This window comes from Schistocerca nitens, chromosome 5 (assembly GCF_023898315.1).
Source record: "Schistocerca nitens isolate TAMUIC-IGC-003100 chromosome 5, iqSchNite1.1, whole genome shotgun sequence".
NCBI classification, from domain to species: Eukaryota; Metazoa; Arthropoda; class Insecta; order Orthoptera; family Acrididae; genus Schistocerca; species Schistocerca nitens.
In genome coordinates this window covers 808,320,634-808,338,091 of record NC_064618.1, presented here as the reverse complement: position 1 = coordinate 808,338,091, position 17,458 = coordinate 808,320,634, and the positions used below count along the sequence as shown (strand labels likewise).

The 17,458-nt window shown below is 39.7% G+C and overlaps 1 protein-coding gene across 1 annotated transcript in view; it reads right to left on the bottom strand.

Moving 5' to 3' along the window:
- Window positions 1–447: 447 nt before the first annotated feature.
- Window positions 448–17,458, bottom strand: part of LOC126259583 (cilia- and flagella-associated protein 157) — a 192,241-nt gene continuing 175,230 nt past the window's right edge. Inside the window, exon 10 of the mRNA XM_049956491.1 lies at window positions 448–808. Within this exon, the coding sequence (XP_049812448.1) occupies window positions 559–808 (250 nt within the window). The 3' untranslated portion in view covers window positions 448–558. The remainder of the gene's footprint in view (window positions 809–17,458) is intronic.

Here is a 17,458-nt window from a genome sequence, read left to right as displayed (position 1 = left end):
TCTACTGATACATTTCTTAATTCTGTGATGAAATGGAAATAAGATTGGAAGTGTAATGTAAAACAGAAATAGTGAATTTTCATTATAAATATCAAGACACCTGGTTACTGAAATCAAAAAGGAACTGTATCACAACACATCCCTTTATGTCTAGGATTATTTGTACAATTGGTTCTAACTTCCAAACATTCTTAGAGCATTACTCTGAAACTGTTTTCAAGACTCTCTATTTGCACATGGTCATAGTAAACTCTTCTGCTCATAGAAACAACAAAGCAAGAATTTTACATTTTCAGAGAAAAATAAAAGATCCTTGTAAGTACAGGTAACCATTCAAATTAAATAAGATATTTTTTATGGTTTCAAAAAACTAACTAATTTTACATAAGGCAAAGAAGTGATGTATAGTTGCCCTTATTAAGTTTTCAAGATTATCAAATAAAGATAAACTACAAGGGAGAAAATTTTGTTCATACTACCCGCTACACTGCAAGTATAATATATTAAAGAACCACTTATCTCTGAATGAGTTAATTGTGACATCAGTTAGTAGGTTCCTTATTTATCTTCTTCCATGTATTGAGACTGAAACTGAGGCTTTAAACCATGTACTTTTGTAACACCATAGCGGGGTCCAGCGGTTTTTGGTCTCAATTTTACATTGTCATCCCCTGTATTTTCAGTTGTGGCTGTCGGTGTCATATTATTTTTGGGTTTTAAAGCATGTGAACTTCTAGTTGAAATAGGTGCCGGTACTAGTCCAAGATCTCCTGTCCCGTAGATTGTGACAGCACTAGTGGCTCTATCTCTGAAATAAGATGGAAACTGCTTAAAGAAAAGTTGCCAATTATAGCAAACCTATAGTTTTTTTAACATAACTTCTTTGTTTCAGCATACAGAAATATGGATAGGTGGTTTAGTTTCTGTCATTGTATCCTGTCTAGAAGATTTCAATGGAATTATTTCTATGTTAACAGAAGGCTGGAATAACAGCTATAAAATTTATAAACAATAATAGCTATTCTTTTGTAATTTAGTACATTGTAATAATGTGCATAAACCATTGGTTCCATTTGAGTCTCTGGGGTAAAATTGTATAATGTATATGGATTTAAGTACTTGTGTCCAAAAACTTGTGAAGTTTCACAAAGGCAAATATCACACTACTCCACTTTTTACCTTGGGATGGGATACTGGTAGCATGTAGTAATGACACAGGTATGTATAACATACACTTTATTCCATAGCTGACACATGCCAAATACAAATTTAAGTTCATGGCAGGCATAAAGCCCACCGAATCTAAGTTCCTCAGATGTCACACACCAGGTCACTGTCTCTAGTCACAGTTGTCTCACTGCGGCAGCTGCTGTCCCAGGCTGAGTCCCCACAGAGCGAACCCCCCTCCCGTGAGTGTGGAGCACTGGGGAAGGAGAAAGCCAAGCCGTGGAACACTGCTGTTGCGATTGTCTTCAAACTTTCACGTATGTCAACTGTGCCGTGGCCAGCTTCAACACAGAGTGCAGTTGAACACGGTGGAAGGGCGCAATGATGTCAGCCCTGTTCTGTGGCATATAGATGGTATTTGTGGAGGTGAGGTGGAGGTCAGCGATGATTGTCAATGGTGCAGGGCTAGAGTTGTGGGCATGGCAGAGTGACGGGGAAGGTGACATTAGGATCCGAAAGATCAGTTACAGGCCATTATAATGTTCTGGGGGCCATGATGGTGAGAAACCTCTCAGGCTAGAGTTGTGATGTGATTGCTGCTGCATCCACATTGCTCGAAATTTATTTTTTTACAGGCTGCCCCTCAACCACAAGGAAATCGTTGATGAGTTTGACCTGAATGTTGTCCAGCAGATAGTGCTGCACGTCTAGCCAGAACTCAAAGGAGATTTTGATGTTTGATGTTCCTCAGGCCATCCCTCAACCATGAGGAAATCATCAACTAGTTTGTCCTGAATGTTATCCATCAGAAAGTGCTGCACATATAGCTGCAACATGAAGGTGTTATCAGTGTCTGACATTCACCAGGCTGCCCTCAACAGTGAGGAAATCATCAACCAGTTTGATCTCAATTTCATCCAGCAGAAAGTGCTGCATGTCTAGCTGGAATGTGGTATTCTCAGTGTTTGAGCTGGGCGACACATCATTGTGCTGTGAAGAGAGTAACTGCATTGGACAGAGTAGTTTGTACGTCATCAGTATGGCTGACATCATATTAGGCCCAAGCTGGTTTTAAGTGGTTGACTACCACAGTGGTAGGCTTACTATGAAGCAACATGTCGAAAGTGTTAGTGCCTTGTCTGATGCCTCTGTGAGGGCTGGTATAAGGCAGCTGCAGTGCAGGGTGGATAGTGTCATCTCAGAGCATGATATAGTCACAGTCTGCCAGTGCCTTATGGATGAAGATTTTTGGAGAACTGTGTGGCTGTGGAGGTGATATCCTGAGTCGTGTAATGTGTTGTTTGACTTGTGTGATGAGGGAGGGTAATTTTGTGAGTTGTCCATCAGTGGTATTTGTAACACAAAATCTGTAGAGCAAGCAACTCATCACAGAGGGCTTCTACGAGGGAGGCACAAAGATCATATATGTGAACGGTGCATACATGTAGTTGTACCCAAGGCAATGCTTTCATCCAGTGACTTCTGTGACAGATAAGGGCATCTTTAAGTGTATATTGCCCTTATTCCAGAAGGCCATTACTTTGTGGATGGCTAGCCACTGTGCAGTAATGTCGTACACTGCAGAGGTTGCATAGTTCGTTAAATAGGACTGATTCAGACTGCTGTCCTTGGTCATTGGTCACTGCGACAGATTGTGTAATTGGTCGAACATGATCTTCCTCATTGATGTTGGCATTAGAGGTTGAATTCAATTTTGCAAAACAAGACACAATACTTGCTTGGTGGATGCACTATGGAACAACATTCTATATGTAAGTTGGTTGTAGAATCTTGAAGGGAGTCAATAATTTGTGGGTTTGCAACTGTGCCTCTGGTAAGTCAATAGGACTTTAGGCAGTGGGTGCATTAAGGCTGTGGCAAGTATGAGACAGTTTTTAATTTTATCAAAGGCACATTGCATATGTGGAATCCACCCAACTTTACACTTACCAATAGTGTCCTTGCCAGCAAGAACTTCTGTAAGCGGTTATTGTAAAGCAACAGCATTCGGGAGAAGTAGGCACCAGAAATTAATCATGCCAATAAAATGGCATAATTCTTGGAAATCTAACAGACAGGGTAGTTGCTTAATGAACTTTGTTTGTTGTAGCATGTGGGGCAGGAGAGGGGGGGGGAGGGGAATACTAGCGGCATTGTTGACCAGGTGGCCGAGGAAGACTACTTTGAGCTGATGAAGCTAACACTTGCTGTCATTAATGATGGCACCATTGTCAGCAGGCACAATAAGAACTTGTTTGACATGCAGCTTATGCTTTCCCATGAAGGAGAGAAAATCAGAATATCATCCAAATGTGCACAGCAAAAAGGGAGCTTAAACAGGATACTATGAATAAATTGCTGCCAGGTCTGGGTCATGTTTTTTGAGGCCATAAGGCATGTACAAAAGTTCATATAAACTGAAGGATATGATGACAGCCATCTTTTGAATGTCATCCTCAATCATCAGTCTCTGCCGGTATGTCTTTCTGCAATCAAAGATGCCGATCCGAGGCATTGGTGAGGTAGCGGGTATACGTATTGACTCTAACCTTGTATTGAACTAATGTTGCTGGAGTTGTTGCAGTAGGGCCAGAGATGTGACACATTCATGCAGCTATTGTTGATGTTCATCACTCATGTTGTGGTACTGCATGTCTTCCAAGAGAGAGGTAGTAGAAGCCTACCATGGTTGTGAGGGGCAATAACCAATGTCACCATGAACAGAAAGACTGCTGTCTTCATGTTGCAATGTGCCGCATACTACATTGATGGAAGTCTCGGAGAAAATCAGCTCCAAGTACCAGTTCCGTGACATATCCAATGAGAAAGTTCCACAAAATGACTCCCCTGAGCCAAGATCCAAGGTATGAGACATGGATCTGTGGACAGTGATAGAGAAGTCACTCACTGTGCAGAACTGGAAGGCAGATATGTCGCTTGTCACTGCAGAATGTCCAGAGGGTGATGTGCTTGATTCTGAACCCATGCCAATGAGAAAATATTGTCTATATATGCAGTTTAATATGTAGAGTATACCACTTTGCTAAGAGGCGCAGTATGAAATGATTCATCAGTATGCTGCATTGTGAGGCTACTTGAATTTTTGTCACAATCCAATGTGTCTATTGTGGATCTCATTTCACTTTTGGGTAATCACACAGCAACCAGCAGTTGCGCACCACATGGCCAAACTGTGTGTGGAACTAGCAGAACTGTTCCCATACAGGAATGTCAATGCATGAAACATGGTTGCCAATTTTGTGAATTTTTGTGATGGTCAGCTGAAGGTCACCATAACCTGTAGCAGTGTTGATGTCATACTCAGGATGGTTGGGTGTGGTTGGTCTGGTTTGGCTGTGCCTGGGTGGATGGTCTAGCAAAGCTGCTGTAAGTTAGAGCTGCAGGTATTGTTATCTGTGACTTTTATACATTGTTCGTACTGCAAAATGGCAAAAATCCTTGTTTCTGAAATAAACTGCTTTCAGAGGTGCATGAATTTTTACAGGAACACAACCAGTTTTGTGATTTCAAATCACATCTTCAGCTGTACATACATCAGTAAATCATTTAAGCCTCGAAGGAGGGGGACTGAACCTTCTCAAAATAAAATACTGTTACCGACAACAAGCAGGGCATCAAAGTTCAAATTGACCAATTCAGAAACTGACATGTGAGTTAAACACACTTTTAACATGTCAGTTGAAAGCAGTTTATTTCAGAAATATGGATTACTTCAGCTGCGGTTGCCCTCAACAGAAAATTATTGGTAAAAATCCTGTCTGCCAATATTAATTTGCTCACCAATGACTTGCTTTTGCGCAAAATCATCACCACTTGTACCTGAGGCAAGATCTTGCTGCTTTGGTGTCCATGAAAGGCAATGGAGCAGTTCAGACTTTGGGGCATTGTATTCATTGCTATCCACAGCAACCAAGATAGTATCTTGATTATGTCAGTGTGTTCAGTAAGGTGGCAGAGCAAAGAAGTGGCTTTTGCACTGTCTTCTGTGAGGCCAAGAGTGGGCAGAATGAACTTAGTGATCACAAATCACATCACAGGTTGGTCTGGGCAGAATGGAGGCAGCTTCTGTGAACCAAAATGGGCGGTAGTATCATTGATGCACAGTTGTGCCCAGGGCCAGCATGATGTCCAGAGGGGATGACAGATCAGTTCACAGTATCCATATGTGGTGCTGGTGTAAGTTCGGTAGTGATGCCCAGAAACTGTCCAACCGGTTGGACTACATGATGCAGCACAAATGGCTTGATTGAAATAAGATGCAACATGGTAGGCATGTCAACAGTAGTGAACAGTGAAGAATTTGCATGTCCACCTAGGTGCTTAGTATTGGTATGATACACATGTGAAGTGAAGCCTGGAATGAAATCACCCAATAGATTGTCTGCAGGGATACATTGTTCAGTACTGTAGGTAGCACTGTTAGCACCAATGACACCACACTCAGTGTGATCATTTACCTGCTTGAACAGTATCAGTTTCTGAGTATTTTGCTATGAAGCACTACACACATCCATATGAAAGTCCCTGTCTTGTCATAGGGATTTCAGTGCTCTACAGTTGCAAGATGGCTCCATCATCAGTGCACAGTATCGAAACAGAATGTGAAGCTTTAAAATGAGCCTTACACAGTCATCACAGGTCACCAGTGTTGCTTTTACCCTGGGATGGGAGAAAGGTATGAGGAGAAATGACAATTATGTATATCATGCACTTTATTCCATAATAGACACAAGAAGGATACATGTCTAAGTTCATGGCAGGGATAAAGCACTCCAAATCATAGTTCCTCAGATATTCCTTGCCAGGTCACTCTTATTTGAGTTAGTAACACTATCATTCAACTTAATTCCCACTGTAAAGTTCCTCACTGGAGTAGCCACTTGCTCACAAACAGCCATTGATAATATCTTTATAGAAAAGTCCAACGAACAAAATTATATTACAAAACCAATAGTCAATGGCCTCTCAAATCATGACATGCAGTTCCTTCTGTTAAATGTTAATACTGAACAGGATATAAAATCTGTTAAATCTGAGCTCAAGAGGGTAATCAATAAGCCAAAAATTGATTCTTTTAGGACACTCCTCAGAGACATTCACTGGACTGATGTTTACAGTGCTCATGGCATGAATGAAAAATATAACACTTTTGCTAATAAAGTGCTTACCTTATTCAAACACTGTTTTCCCCCAAAACTTACCAAGGTTAGAGCAAAGTCTACAAAGAAGCCATGGATTACTCAAGGAATATGGGTATCTTGTAAAACAAAAAGAAAACTGTATCTGTCAATCCGAAACAGTTCCAATGTTGATGCTATAGCACATTACAAGAAATACTGCAAAATATTAAAGACTGTAATATGGATGTCAAAGCAAATATATTACAAGGAAAAGATAGTCATATCAGATAACAAAATAAAGACAATATGGGATATAGTGAAGGAGGAGACCGGTAGAACCAGACATGCAGAGGAACAAATAGCATTAAGAGTAATTGATACATTGGTGACAGATGTGTATAGTGTTGCAGAACTTTTTAAGAAACATTTTATAACTGTTACTGAAAAGATGGGGTTGTCAGGTTCGGTAGATGCTGCTATGGAATACCTCAGACCAGACATTTCAAGTAACTTCCATAATATGAATTTGACCCTCACTACCCCAACAGAAATAATGTCCATCATAAAATCTTTAAAATCAAAAACATCTAGTGGGTATGATTAAATATCAACAAAGTTAATTAAAGAATGTGACTCTGAGCTAAGTAACATATTAAGCTATCTGTGCAACCAGTCATTTATCAGTGGAATGTTTCCTGAATGGTTGAAATATGCTGAAGTTAAGCCACTGTTTAAGAAGGGAGATAAAGAAATAGCATCAAATTTCTGTCCAATTTCACTGTTGCCAGCATTCTCAAAAATTTTAGAGAAAGTAATGAACAGTCGGCTTTATAACCATCTTATCTCAAATAACATACTGTCAAAGTCACAGTTTGGATTTCTAAAAGGTTCTGATATTGAGAAGGCTATCTACACTTACAGTGAAAATGTGCTTAATTCATTAGACAAAAAATTGCAGGCAACTGGTATATTTTGTGTTCTGTCAAAGGCATTTGACTGTGTAAATCACAATATCCTTTTAAGTAAATTAGAATATTATAGTGTAACAGGAAATGCTGCAAAATGGTTCAAATCTTATATCTCTGGCAGGAAACAAAGGGTGTTATTAGGAAAGAGACATGTATCAAGGTATCAGGCATCATCCAACTGGGAACTAATTACATGTGGGGTCCCACAAGGTTCCATTTTGGGGCCCTCACTTTTTCTTGTGTATATCAATCACCTTTCACCAGTAACATTACCAGATGCCAAGTTCGTTTTGTTTGCTGATGATACAAACATTGCAATAAATAGCAAATCAAGTGTAGTCTTAGAAAGATCAGCTAATAAAATATTTGTGGACATTAATCACTGGTTCCTAGCCAATTCTTTGTCACCAAACTTTGAAAAAACACACTAAATGCAGTTCAGAACTTGTAAGGGGTGTCCCACGAGTATATGCCTAACATACAATGACAAGCAGATAGAATAAGTGGACAGTGTTAAATTCTTGGGATTACAGCTTGATAATAAATTCAACTGGGAGGAGCACACCACAGAACTGCTGAAGCGTCTTAACGAATCTCTGTTTGCAATGCGAATTTTGTCAGACATAGGGGATATAAAAGTGAAAAAGCTGGCATACTATGCTTACTTTCATTCCATAATGTCATATGGGATTATTTTTTGGTGTAATTCATCAAGCCAAGCTAAAGTTTTCTGGGCACAAAACGTGCAGTAAGCGTTATATGTGGTGTGAACTCAAGAACATCCTGCAGAAGCCTGTTTAGGGAACTAGGGATACTAACTACTGCTTCCCAATATATTTATTCCTAAATGAAATTTGTCATTAAAAATATATCACTTTTTCAAACCAACAGCTCAATTCATGTAATCAATACTAGAAATAAGAATAATCTTCACAAGGATTTAAAGTCACTTAGTCTTGTACAAAAAGGTGTGCATTATTCAGGAACACAGATTTTCAATAACTAGCCAGCAGCCATAAAAAGCTTAACAAGCAATGAAATTCAGTTTAAGAGAAGCCTAAAGGATTTATTGGTGGCCAACTCCTTCTACTCCATTGATGAATTTCTCAGTAAAACCAACTTATATATATATATATATATATATATATATATATATATATATATATAAAAGCGCTGGCAGGTCGATAGACACACAAACAAACACAAATATACACACAAAATTCAAGCTTTCGCAACAAACTGTTGCCTCATCAGGATGTGGATGGATATGTGTGTGTGTGCGAGTGTATACCTGTCCTTTTTTCCCCCTAAGATAAGTCTTTCCACTCCCGGGATTGGAATGACTCCTTACCCTCTCCCTTAAAACCCACATCCTTTCGTCTTTCCCTCTCCTTCCCTCTTTCCTGATGAGGCAACAGTTTGTTGCGAAAGCTTGAATTTTGTGTGTATATTTGTGTTTGTTTGTGTGTCTATCGACCTGCCAGCGCTTTTGTTTGGTAAGTCTCATCATCTTTCTTTTTAGATATATTTTTTCCACGTGGAATGTTTCCCTCTGTTATATATATATATATATATATATATATATATATATATATATATATATATATATATATATATATAAAGATGATGTGACTTACCAAATGAAAGTGCTGGCAGGTCGACAGAAGACACACAAACAAACACAAACATACACACAAAATTCAAGCTTTCGCAACAAACTGTTGCCTCATCAGGAAAGAGCAGACATTTGTAAAGGCAAAGAGTTTGGGCAGAGATGTCAGTCAAGGCGGAAGTACAGAGGCAAAGATGTTGTTGAAAGACAGGTGAGGTATGAGCGGCGGCAAATTGAAATTAGCGGAGATTGAGGCCTGGCGTCTATCGACCTGCCAGCACTTTCGTTTGGTAAGTCACATCATCTTTGTTTTTAGATATATTTTTCCCATGTGGAATGTTTCCCTGTGCACCATTTCAGTGCAGTAATGTGTTCATTGTAAATAAGTATTATAGTAGTTGTATTACATGTTTATTACCTTATAAATAAATATATAAACTTCTTTATTTCAAATTCAGTGCATTAGTATTTGTAAAATGACTCTTTCGTATAGTGTTCATTAAAAAATGATGATCATTCCACTTGGGACCTGTGGAATGGTACATTAGCTTATTTGTTTTAGTTGTAAATATTTGTCATGTATTGTTGTTTTTCTGACATATTCCTCATCCTGGAGGACCTCCTCACTACGGATCAATTGGAACAAAAGCAAATCTAATCTAATCTGTTACTAGTCAGAAAGTTTCCTCTCTATGGCAGTCACTATCACTCGTGGGGTCTGCACACTACCATTTTTGAGTGACTGGGGATGGGAGAGGAATGGAGGAGTGCAGTCAGTCCTTATTGTACATGATATTGTTACACTGTTCATGTTCCAATAAAGGACATTTAACCAATTCCATGCATGAGACTGCTATAGAATGGTCACCTGTACCACAATTTTCTATAACTGATTATCTGATTTACACTGTCTTATAAACTGGGATCTGTTTAGTATAAACAATTAAACAATGGAGAATCCATGATGGAATAATGACAATATTATGAAAGGGATGGATTGCTACTCACCATATAGGGGAGATGATAAGTTCAGGATGGGCTCAACAAAAAGATTGTCAAACAAGTAAGCTTGCAACCAAAAAGTCCTTCATCTGAATTAGACAATGTATATACACACGCACTGATGCAAACGCAACTCACACACACATGACCACAGTCTCTGGCTGCCAAGGCCAGACTGCGAGTAGCAGTGCATGAGGGGAGAAGCAATCTGGGTGGTGGGGTAAGGAGGAGGCTAGGTTGGGGGGGAGGGATAGCAGGTTAGGGGTGGGAGACGGCAAAGTGCTATTGCGGGAGCATACAGGGACGAGATGGAGAAAAGATAGGGCAGCTAGAGCTAGGTGCAGCTGGGAAGTTGGAGGAGGGCAGAGGCAGAGGGGGGGGGGGGGGATCAGCAGATAAGGAGATAATTAAGAAGACTGTGGGTGCATTGGTGGAATAGAAAATTGTGTAGTGCTGGAATGGGAACAAGGGAGGTGATAGTTGGGGAAAGGGTAATGACTAATGAAGATTGTGGCCAGTGGGGTTATGGGAACATAGAATATACTGCAGGGAGAGTTTCCACCTGCGCACTTCAGAAAAGCTGGTGTTGGTAGGAAAGATCCAGATAGCACAGGCTGATGAGCAGTCACTAAAATGAAGAACGTTGTGTTGGGCAGCATGCTCAGCAGCTGGATGGCCAAGCTGTTTCTTGGCTACAGTTTGTCAGGGGTCATTCATGTGAACAGACAGCTTGTCGGCTGTCATGCCTACGTAGAATGCAGCACTGTGGTTGCAACTTAGTTTGTTGATCACATGACTGGTTTCACAGGTAGGCCAGCCTTTGCTGGGATAAGTGATGCTTGTGACTGGACCAGAGTAGATGGTAATGTTGAGAGGATATATGGGACAGATTTTAATCTAGGTCTTTTACAGGGATATGAGCCATGAGACAAGGGGTTGGGAGCAGGGGTTTTGTAGGGATGGATGGGTGGAATACTAACGTGGGAGGGGTGGGAAGGATAATGGTGAGGACATTCATCATTTCAGGGCACAATGAGAGGTTGTGGAAACCCTGGCAGAGAATGTGATTCAATTAATCTAGCCCTGGGTTGTAGTGAGTCATGAGGGGTATGCTCCTCTGCAGCCCGACAGTGGGATTTGGAAAGTGGTGGGTGACTGGAGAGATAAGGCACAGGAGGTCTGTTTCTGTATAGGCATTTGGAAAGGATTGATACTTCTGTGGCACTAAGGCTTTTGGAGGAAACATTCATGACTATTTTTCGGGTCTGTTCAGGTTCTGGATTTTGTAAGGTGGTGAGAGAGAGATTTTGAGGATGGGGTAAATGTAGTAAGTCTGTGAGGCAGGATTTGTCAGCTGTGAGGGGATGTGGGGGAGGTTTGGATGTTGTTGTAGAGGTGGTGGATAGTGGTATTCCACAGTGGGAGTAGAAAGTGAACAGGGTGGAGAGTGCCGTATATGATGTTGACCATTTGGGGGGATTCCATTAGCCAAGCAACAATGGATGAACAGTATGTGCGACTGGGTTCTAGCTACAAGTAAGGAAACTTTTCTGTATTGACGCAGATGAAAGGAGCAAGAATCCATGGGGGAGGATAAAAATGCATAAATAACATAGAAATAGGTGCAAAAAATTCACAAAAATACAGCAAAGCATGTGGGAAAAATCATGGATGAAGTGTGGGGAAAAAAGCTGAAACTTGAGGGGTAGGCCAATAGTGGAAGGTGAAAACTAACAGATATCAAAACAATGAAACCAAAGAAAAAAATGAATAAAAAGATTGTAATGTGGGTTGCAGGTCCATGGGTGGATAAGTGTAAAGAAGAGGACCGCAGATATGACTAGATCAGGTGAATTTAGAATGTGTGAACTGGAATAAGAGAGGAGAAGGAGTGTGCGGTGGGGAGGGGTTGGTATGATAAGGTACATTTTTTTGTGGCACAGGAAGGTATGAAAAATAACACAAAAATGCACAAGAGCGATGCAGAAAGAATGATCAGCTTGAAGGTCTAGGATTAATGATATCAGTGGGAGTATGGCCAGTATTGTCCTGTAGCCATAGCCATCTGTTGTGTGTGGGTGACGTGACTGATACAGTGTGGCTCTTAAATAGTGCAGTGCAGATTGGAAGGCAACAAGTGAAACACAGGGAAGAAGAGAAAGAAGGGCAGATACTGAGTATAGTAATGTGTTAGAAAATAGTAACAAAGGAAAACAGCACAGGGTCACGGCATGTAAGAAAAGCCATTGGGCAAAATCTGCCCTCTGTTTAACTCCCGACTGCACCTAGTGACCCTACCCTCTCACCATCTCATCCCTGTATGCTCCCAAAAGCAGCACTTAATACCATCTCCCACCCTCACCCTGCTATCCCTCCCTCTCCCAGCCCCAGCCTCTTCCTTACACCTACCACCCAGTCTGCTTCTCCTATTGTGCACTGCTGCTCCCAGTCTGGCCTTGGCAGAGAAAGTGTGTAGTCATGTTTGTGTGAGTTGTGTTTGTGTGTGTCCATATCCGTGTGTGTGTGTGTGTGTTGTCTAATTAAAATGAAGGCCTCTTTGGCCAAAAGCTTATTTTTTGAGTCTTTTTTTGTTGTGCCTATTTGCGACTTAGCACCTCCACTACATGGTGAGTAGCAATCTATCCTTTTCATAATATTAGGGTAAACAATCAGAAGATAAAACCAAATTACACTGACACATTCTAGGTGCATAAATTTAAAGTCACATGTGAGAAAACTAAGGAGGAAATTAAACATGCAGTATTACATACTGCAGTGTGTATCCAATTCTCTTCTTCAATTTAAAGTATATATCCTATGCCACCATCAAACCAGTATTTAACACTGGGAATTGTATTAGTTAACTGGTTACAAAATTTTTAATTATCAGAGTTAGGGTGAGTTAATATTCCTCTTTCACTAAACCTAAACATGTTGTGTGGTCTTCAGTCCAGAGACTGGTTTGAATAACTACTGCAAACTACATCCTTCTGAATCTGCTTGGCATATTCATCTCTTGGTCTTCCTCTACAATTTTTACCCTCCACACTTCCCTCCAATACTAAATTGGTGATCCCTGATGCCTGAGAATGTGTCCTACCAACCGATCCTTTCTTTTAGTCAGGTTGCGCCACAAATTCCTCTTTTCCCCAATTTTATTCAGTACCTCCTCATTAGTCACATGATCTACTCATCTAATCTTCAGCATTCTTCTGTAGCACCACATTTCGAAAGCTTCTATTCTCTTCTTGTCTAAACTATTTATCGTCCATGTTTCACATCCATACACAGCTACACTCCACACAAATACTTTGAGAAAAGACTTTCCGATGCTTAACTCTATACTTGAAATTAACAAATTTCTCTTCTTCAGAAACGCTTTCCTTGCCATAGCTGGTCTAAATTTTATATCCTCCCTATTCTACCATCATCAGTTATTTTGCTCCCCAAATAGCAAAACTCATCTACTACTTTAAGTGTCTGATTTCCTAATTTAATTCCGCCAGCATCACCTGATTTAATTCGACAACATCCCATTATCCTTGTTCCACTGTTGTTGATGTTCATCTTATATCCTCCTTTCAAGACACTGTCCATTCTGTTCAACTGCTCTTTCAGGTCCTTTGTTGTCTCTGACAGAATTACAATGTCGTCGCCAAACCTCAAAGTTTTTATTTCTTCTCCATGGATTTTAATACCTACTCCATATTTTTCTTTTCTTTCCTTTACTGATTGCTCAATATACAGATTGAATAACATCAGGGGTGGGCTAAAACCCTGTCTTACTCCCGTCTCAACCACTGCTTCCCTTTCATGGCACTTGACTCTTATAACTGCCATCTGCTTTCTGTACAAATTGTAAATGCCTCTTTCTCTCTGTATTTTACCCCTGACACCTTCAGAATTTGAAAGAGAGTATTCCAGTCAATATTGTCAAAAGCTTTCTCTAAGTCTACAAATGCTAGAAATGTAGGTTTGCCTTTCCTTAACCTATCTTCTAAGGTAAGTCGTAGGGTCAGTATTGCCTCATGTGTTCCAACATTTCTACGGAATCCAAACTGATCTTCCCTGAAGTCAGCTTCTACCAGTTTTTCCATTCATCTGTAAAGAATTACTGCTAGTATTTTGCAGCCATGACTTATTAAACTGATAATTCAGTAATTTTTACACCTATCGACACCTGCTTTCTTTGGGATTGGAATTATTATATTCTTCTTGAAGTCTTACGGTATTTCGCCTGTCTCATACGTTTTGCTCATCAGATGGTAGAGTTTTGTCATGGCTATCAGTAGTTCTAATGGAATTTTGGCTACTCTCAGGATCATTTTTTGACTTAGGTCTTTCAGTGCTCTGTCAAATTCTTCACGAAGTATCATATCTCCCATTTCATCTTCGTCTATGTCTTCTTCCATTTCCATAATATTGCCCTAAACATATGTAAGGTATTATTTTATTTTTATTTATGTAATACAGAGATGGAATGCTTTTGGATTTGAGTTCCTACTCAAAAATATGTACATCCTTTCCACTACCATTCTTTATGCCATAAAATGAGGGTTTAGGAACATATTGTATATTGACTTAACTCCTACTTTTCTTTTATTGATTTATTTATTTATTTTTAAAAAGAAACACACTACAATCATGTTTAATGCTTGTACTGACTACACCATTCACAGCAGAGTGCTGATTGCTCTATGTGGTATTCAAATAGTATTTGATTATATTAATGTAAGTGTATTAATGCAACCATTTTGATAGATTGGTTCATGGTGAAGAAATATAGGTAGGCCACTCTCCAATCCGCTCTGCAGAGTGTGGGAAGTAAGTGTGTGCAACTTACTGCAACTTATGGAAAAATTAGTTTACAAGTGTAATGCCAGGCCTCAGTGTCCAATGGGCACAATATTTTAGACAATGTAAACATTTCTGTTATCAGGAGGTCATGATGATGAGTTCACTTGATGATGGCAACAGGATCATTTGCTGAAAATAGCGTGCCCCATGGACACACAGATAAACTAAATTTTAATCAATTGCATCATGAGCAAATTATGAGTCATCATATATGCATTACTATAGCAGAGCCCATGAACAATGGTGGTTTGTATAGCTCCAGACATGGATGGAGATCGCAATGTTGCCAGTTTCAAGTCACAGTTGGAATAAACAGGTACAAGTGCGCTGCACTTGAAGAAAATGTGTACAGTGCAAATTACACCTCTTGCTTGCTTGTGCAGAACTTGTCACTTACCACCATCATCGGCTGTGACAACTCACAAGTAATGAAATAAAAGTTCATTAAATAGCACACTACATTCACAGCAGAGCACTGAGAACGCTACTGAACTCTCACTGGTTGTCAGAGAATGCTTGATTAGGTGTGCAGAATAGGCCTAAACTTGACTGCCATCATTCGTAGCTCCAACTATAGTCACACAAAGCTTGAATGCCTGGTATCTGAACTGATTATGTTGATCTGAAAACCTGAGATGTTCAAGTACTTAGTCCTGGGCTAAGATTCCTGTGAGTATAACTCTGCTAACGTTCATCTTCTTTGTCTGCCTCACCAAACTCTTTGTGCTCTGGCGGATTTGCATTCAACAATATCTTGTTAGACATTTCAGTCTGGATTGACTATCTTTCTTGTTTCATGTGAATGTCACCATCATGTTTTAAAACTGATTAAAAGCTGGTAACATTTTTACCTGGTATTCTAATATGTGAACAGTGATGGAATTTCTTGTTTGCAATCCATCTAGCAAATTGTTACAATCTCTCATAGCCAAAAAAATGTTTAGCTGGGTTCTGAATCAAATAATGTTTTTTTATATATATAAAAGGATAACATTTCCACTTTTGAATGTTACCTTTAATTAAAAGCAGCTTTAAAGTGTTTATATATGGCATTGCATGTGTGTATGTTAACTTTTATTGCAGACCTATTCAAATACAACAAGAGTTTGTAAGAAGGTGGAATTTAATACTATTTCATCCTGTATTTCACAAAATTGTCAAATTTTAAGCACAACAATAGATTTTTTATGGTGGCCAGTACATAGTTTCTTGTGTATCTCTTGCACTAGTGCCGTGCAAGTCAATGTCATGTTATTGTTCCAGCAATGTCAATTCTGTATCGAGTACTTCAACGTATTGAGAAATCTCTAGCTTGTTGAAACATAGTATCATTTGCCCAGTCCTCCCTTTCTGAATTCTTCCAAATAAATCTGTACATCCCCTCAACAGCCAAAGCTCCATCTGTAAAAGTAAGTCAACCCCCATACAGGGTGGTCATAAACAGACTGAAAAGCTTGTATGCATGTTGCAGAGTAGGCAGTGCTGAGAAATAACTGTTAAGAAAAAAATTCAATATGTTATCATTTCTGAGTTAACTAGGGTTGAAGTGAGCCAATCAGGCTATTGTGGGCACAAATTCAAGTGGCCTGCCATGGACAGTGTCACAAAATGTGTGCACCATTTGGTTTCCTGAAAACTGAACAAGAGGGTGATAAAAAAATTGGACAATGTCCCACAGACAGTAGGTAGACGTCTCTTCAGTTCAAAAGATAAACAACCACACATCATGAAAAGTTCATCTGCTGAGAGTGTCTGTGTTGTTATATTGGAGATCAATCTGTACTAGATACAGAAGCACCATAGAAGTTGGAGGTTAAAGAAGCCAGGCCAAACTTTGCTTAAATGAAAATTACAAATACATCATAAAGAAGACATGACAAGTTTCAGACAGGCAAAATTAAAAGACACTTATGTAAAGCTTTTTGCCACAGCCTTTATCAGTAAAAGTGAGACACACACCATTCACACACACTAGCAAACACAACTCACTCACACACAACCGCCAACTCCAGAATCTTGGACTGGAATGCAGCTACCACAGGGAATGCAAACAGCAGTCTGGAGGAGGCAGGGGAAGGGGAAGGGATAATAGTGTATGTATGAGGAGAGAGACAAACACTGCCTGATGGAGTATGCAGGGACTACACTCTCAGCTGAAAAGAGAACACACAAATGACAACAGGCAAAGGTTAGTAGAGATTCGTCCATCTGAGAAAAGATCTATGCACGAAACATTCAACTATTACGACCGCCATGCCTTAGTAAAAGATCTGAATGAGAACCTGAGAAAGTTGTGGTCCTATGTAAAATTGCTAACCAAGTCTAATGCTTCCATCCTGTCACTCACTGACCAGTCTTATGTGGCAATTGAAGATAGCACAACAAATGCCAAAGATTTAAATTCTGCACTTAAGAAATCATTCACACAGGAGAATAGTACAAACATACCATCATTTGACCATGCACAGAGTCCCATATGGATGAAATGTACACCTTGCCATTCAAGATTAACTGTCCTACCTGTATACTGAGCAAGCAGTAAAGGAAACAAAAGAAAAATTTGGAGTAGGAATTAAAATCCATGGGGAAGAAATTAAAACTTTGAGGTTCGCCGATGACATTGTAATTCTGTCAGAGACAGCAAAGGACCTGGAAGAGCAACTGAACGGAATGGGCAGCGTCTTGAAAGGAGGATATAAGATGAACATCAA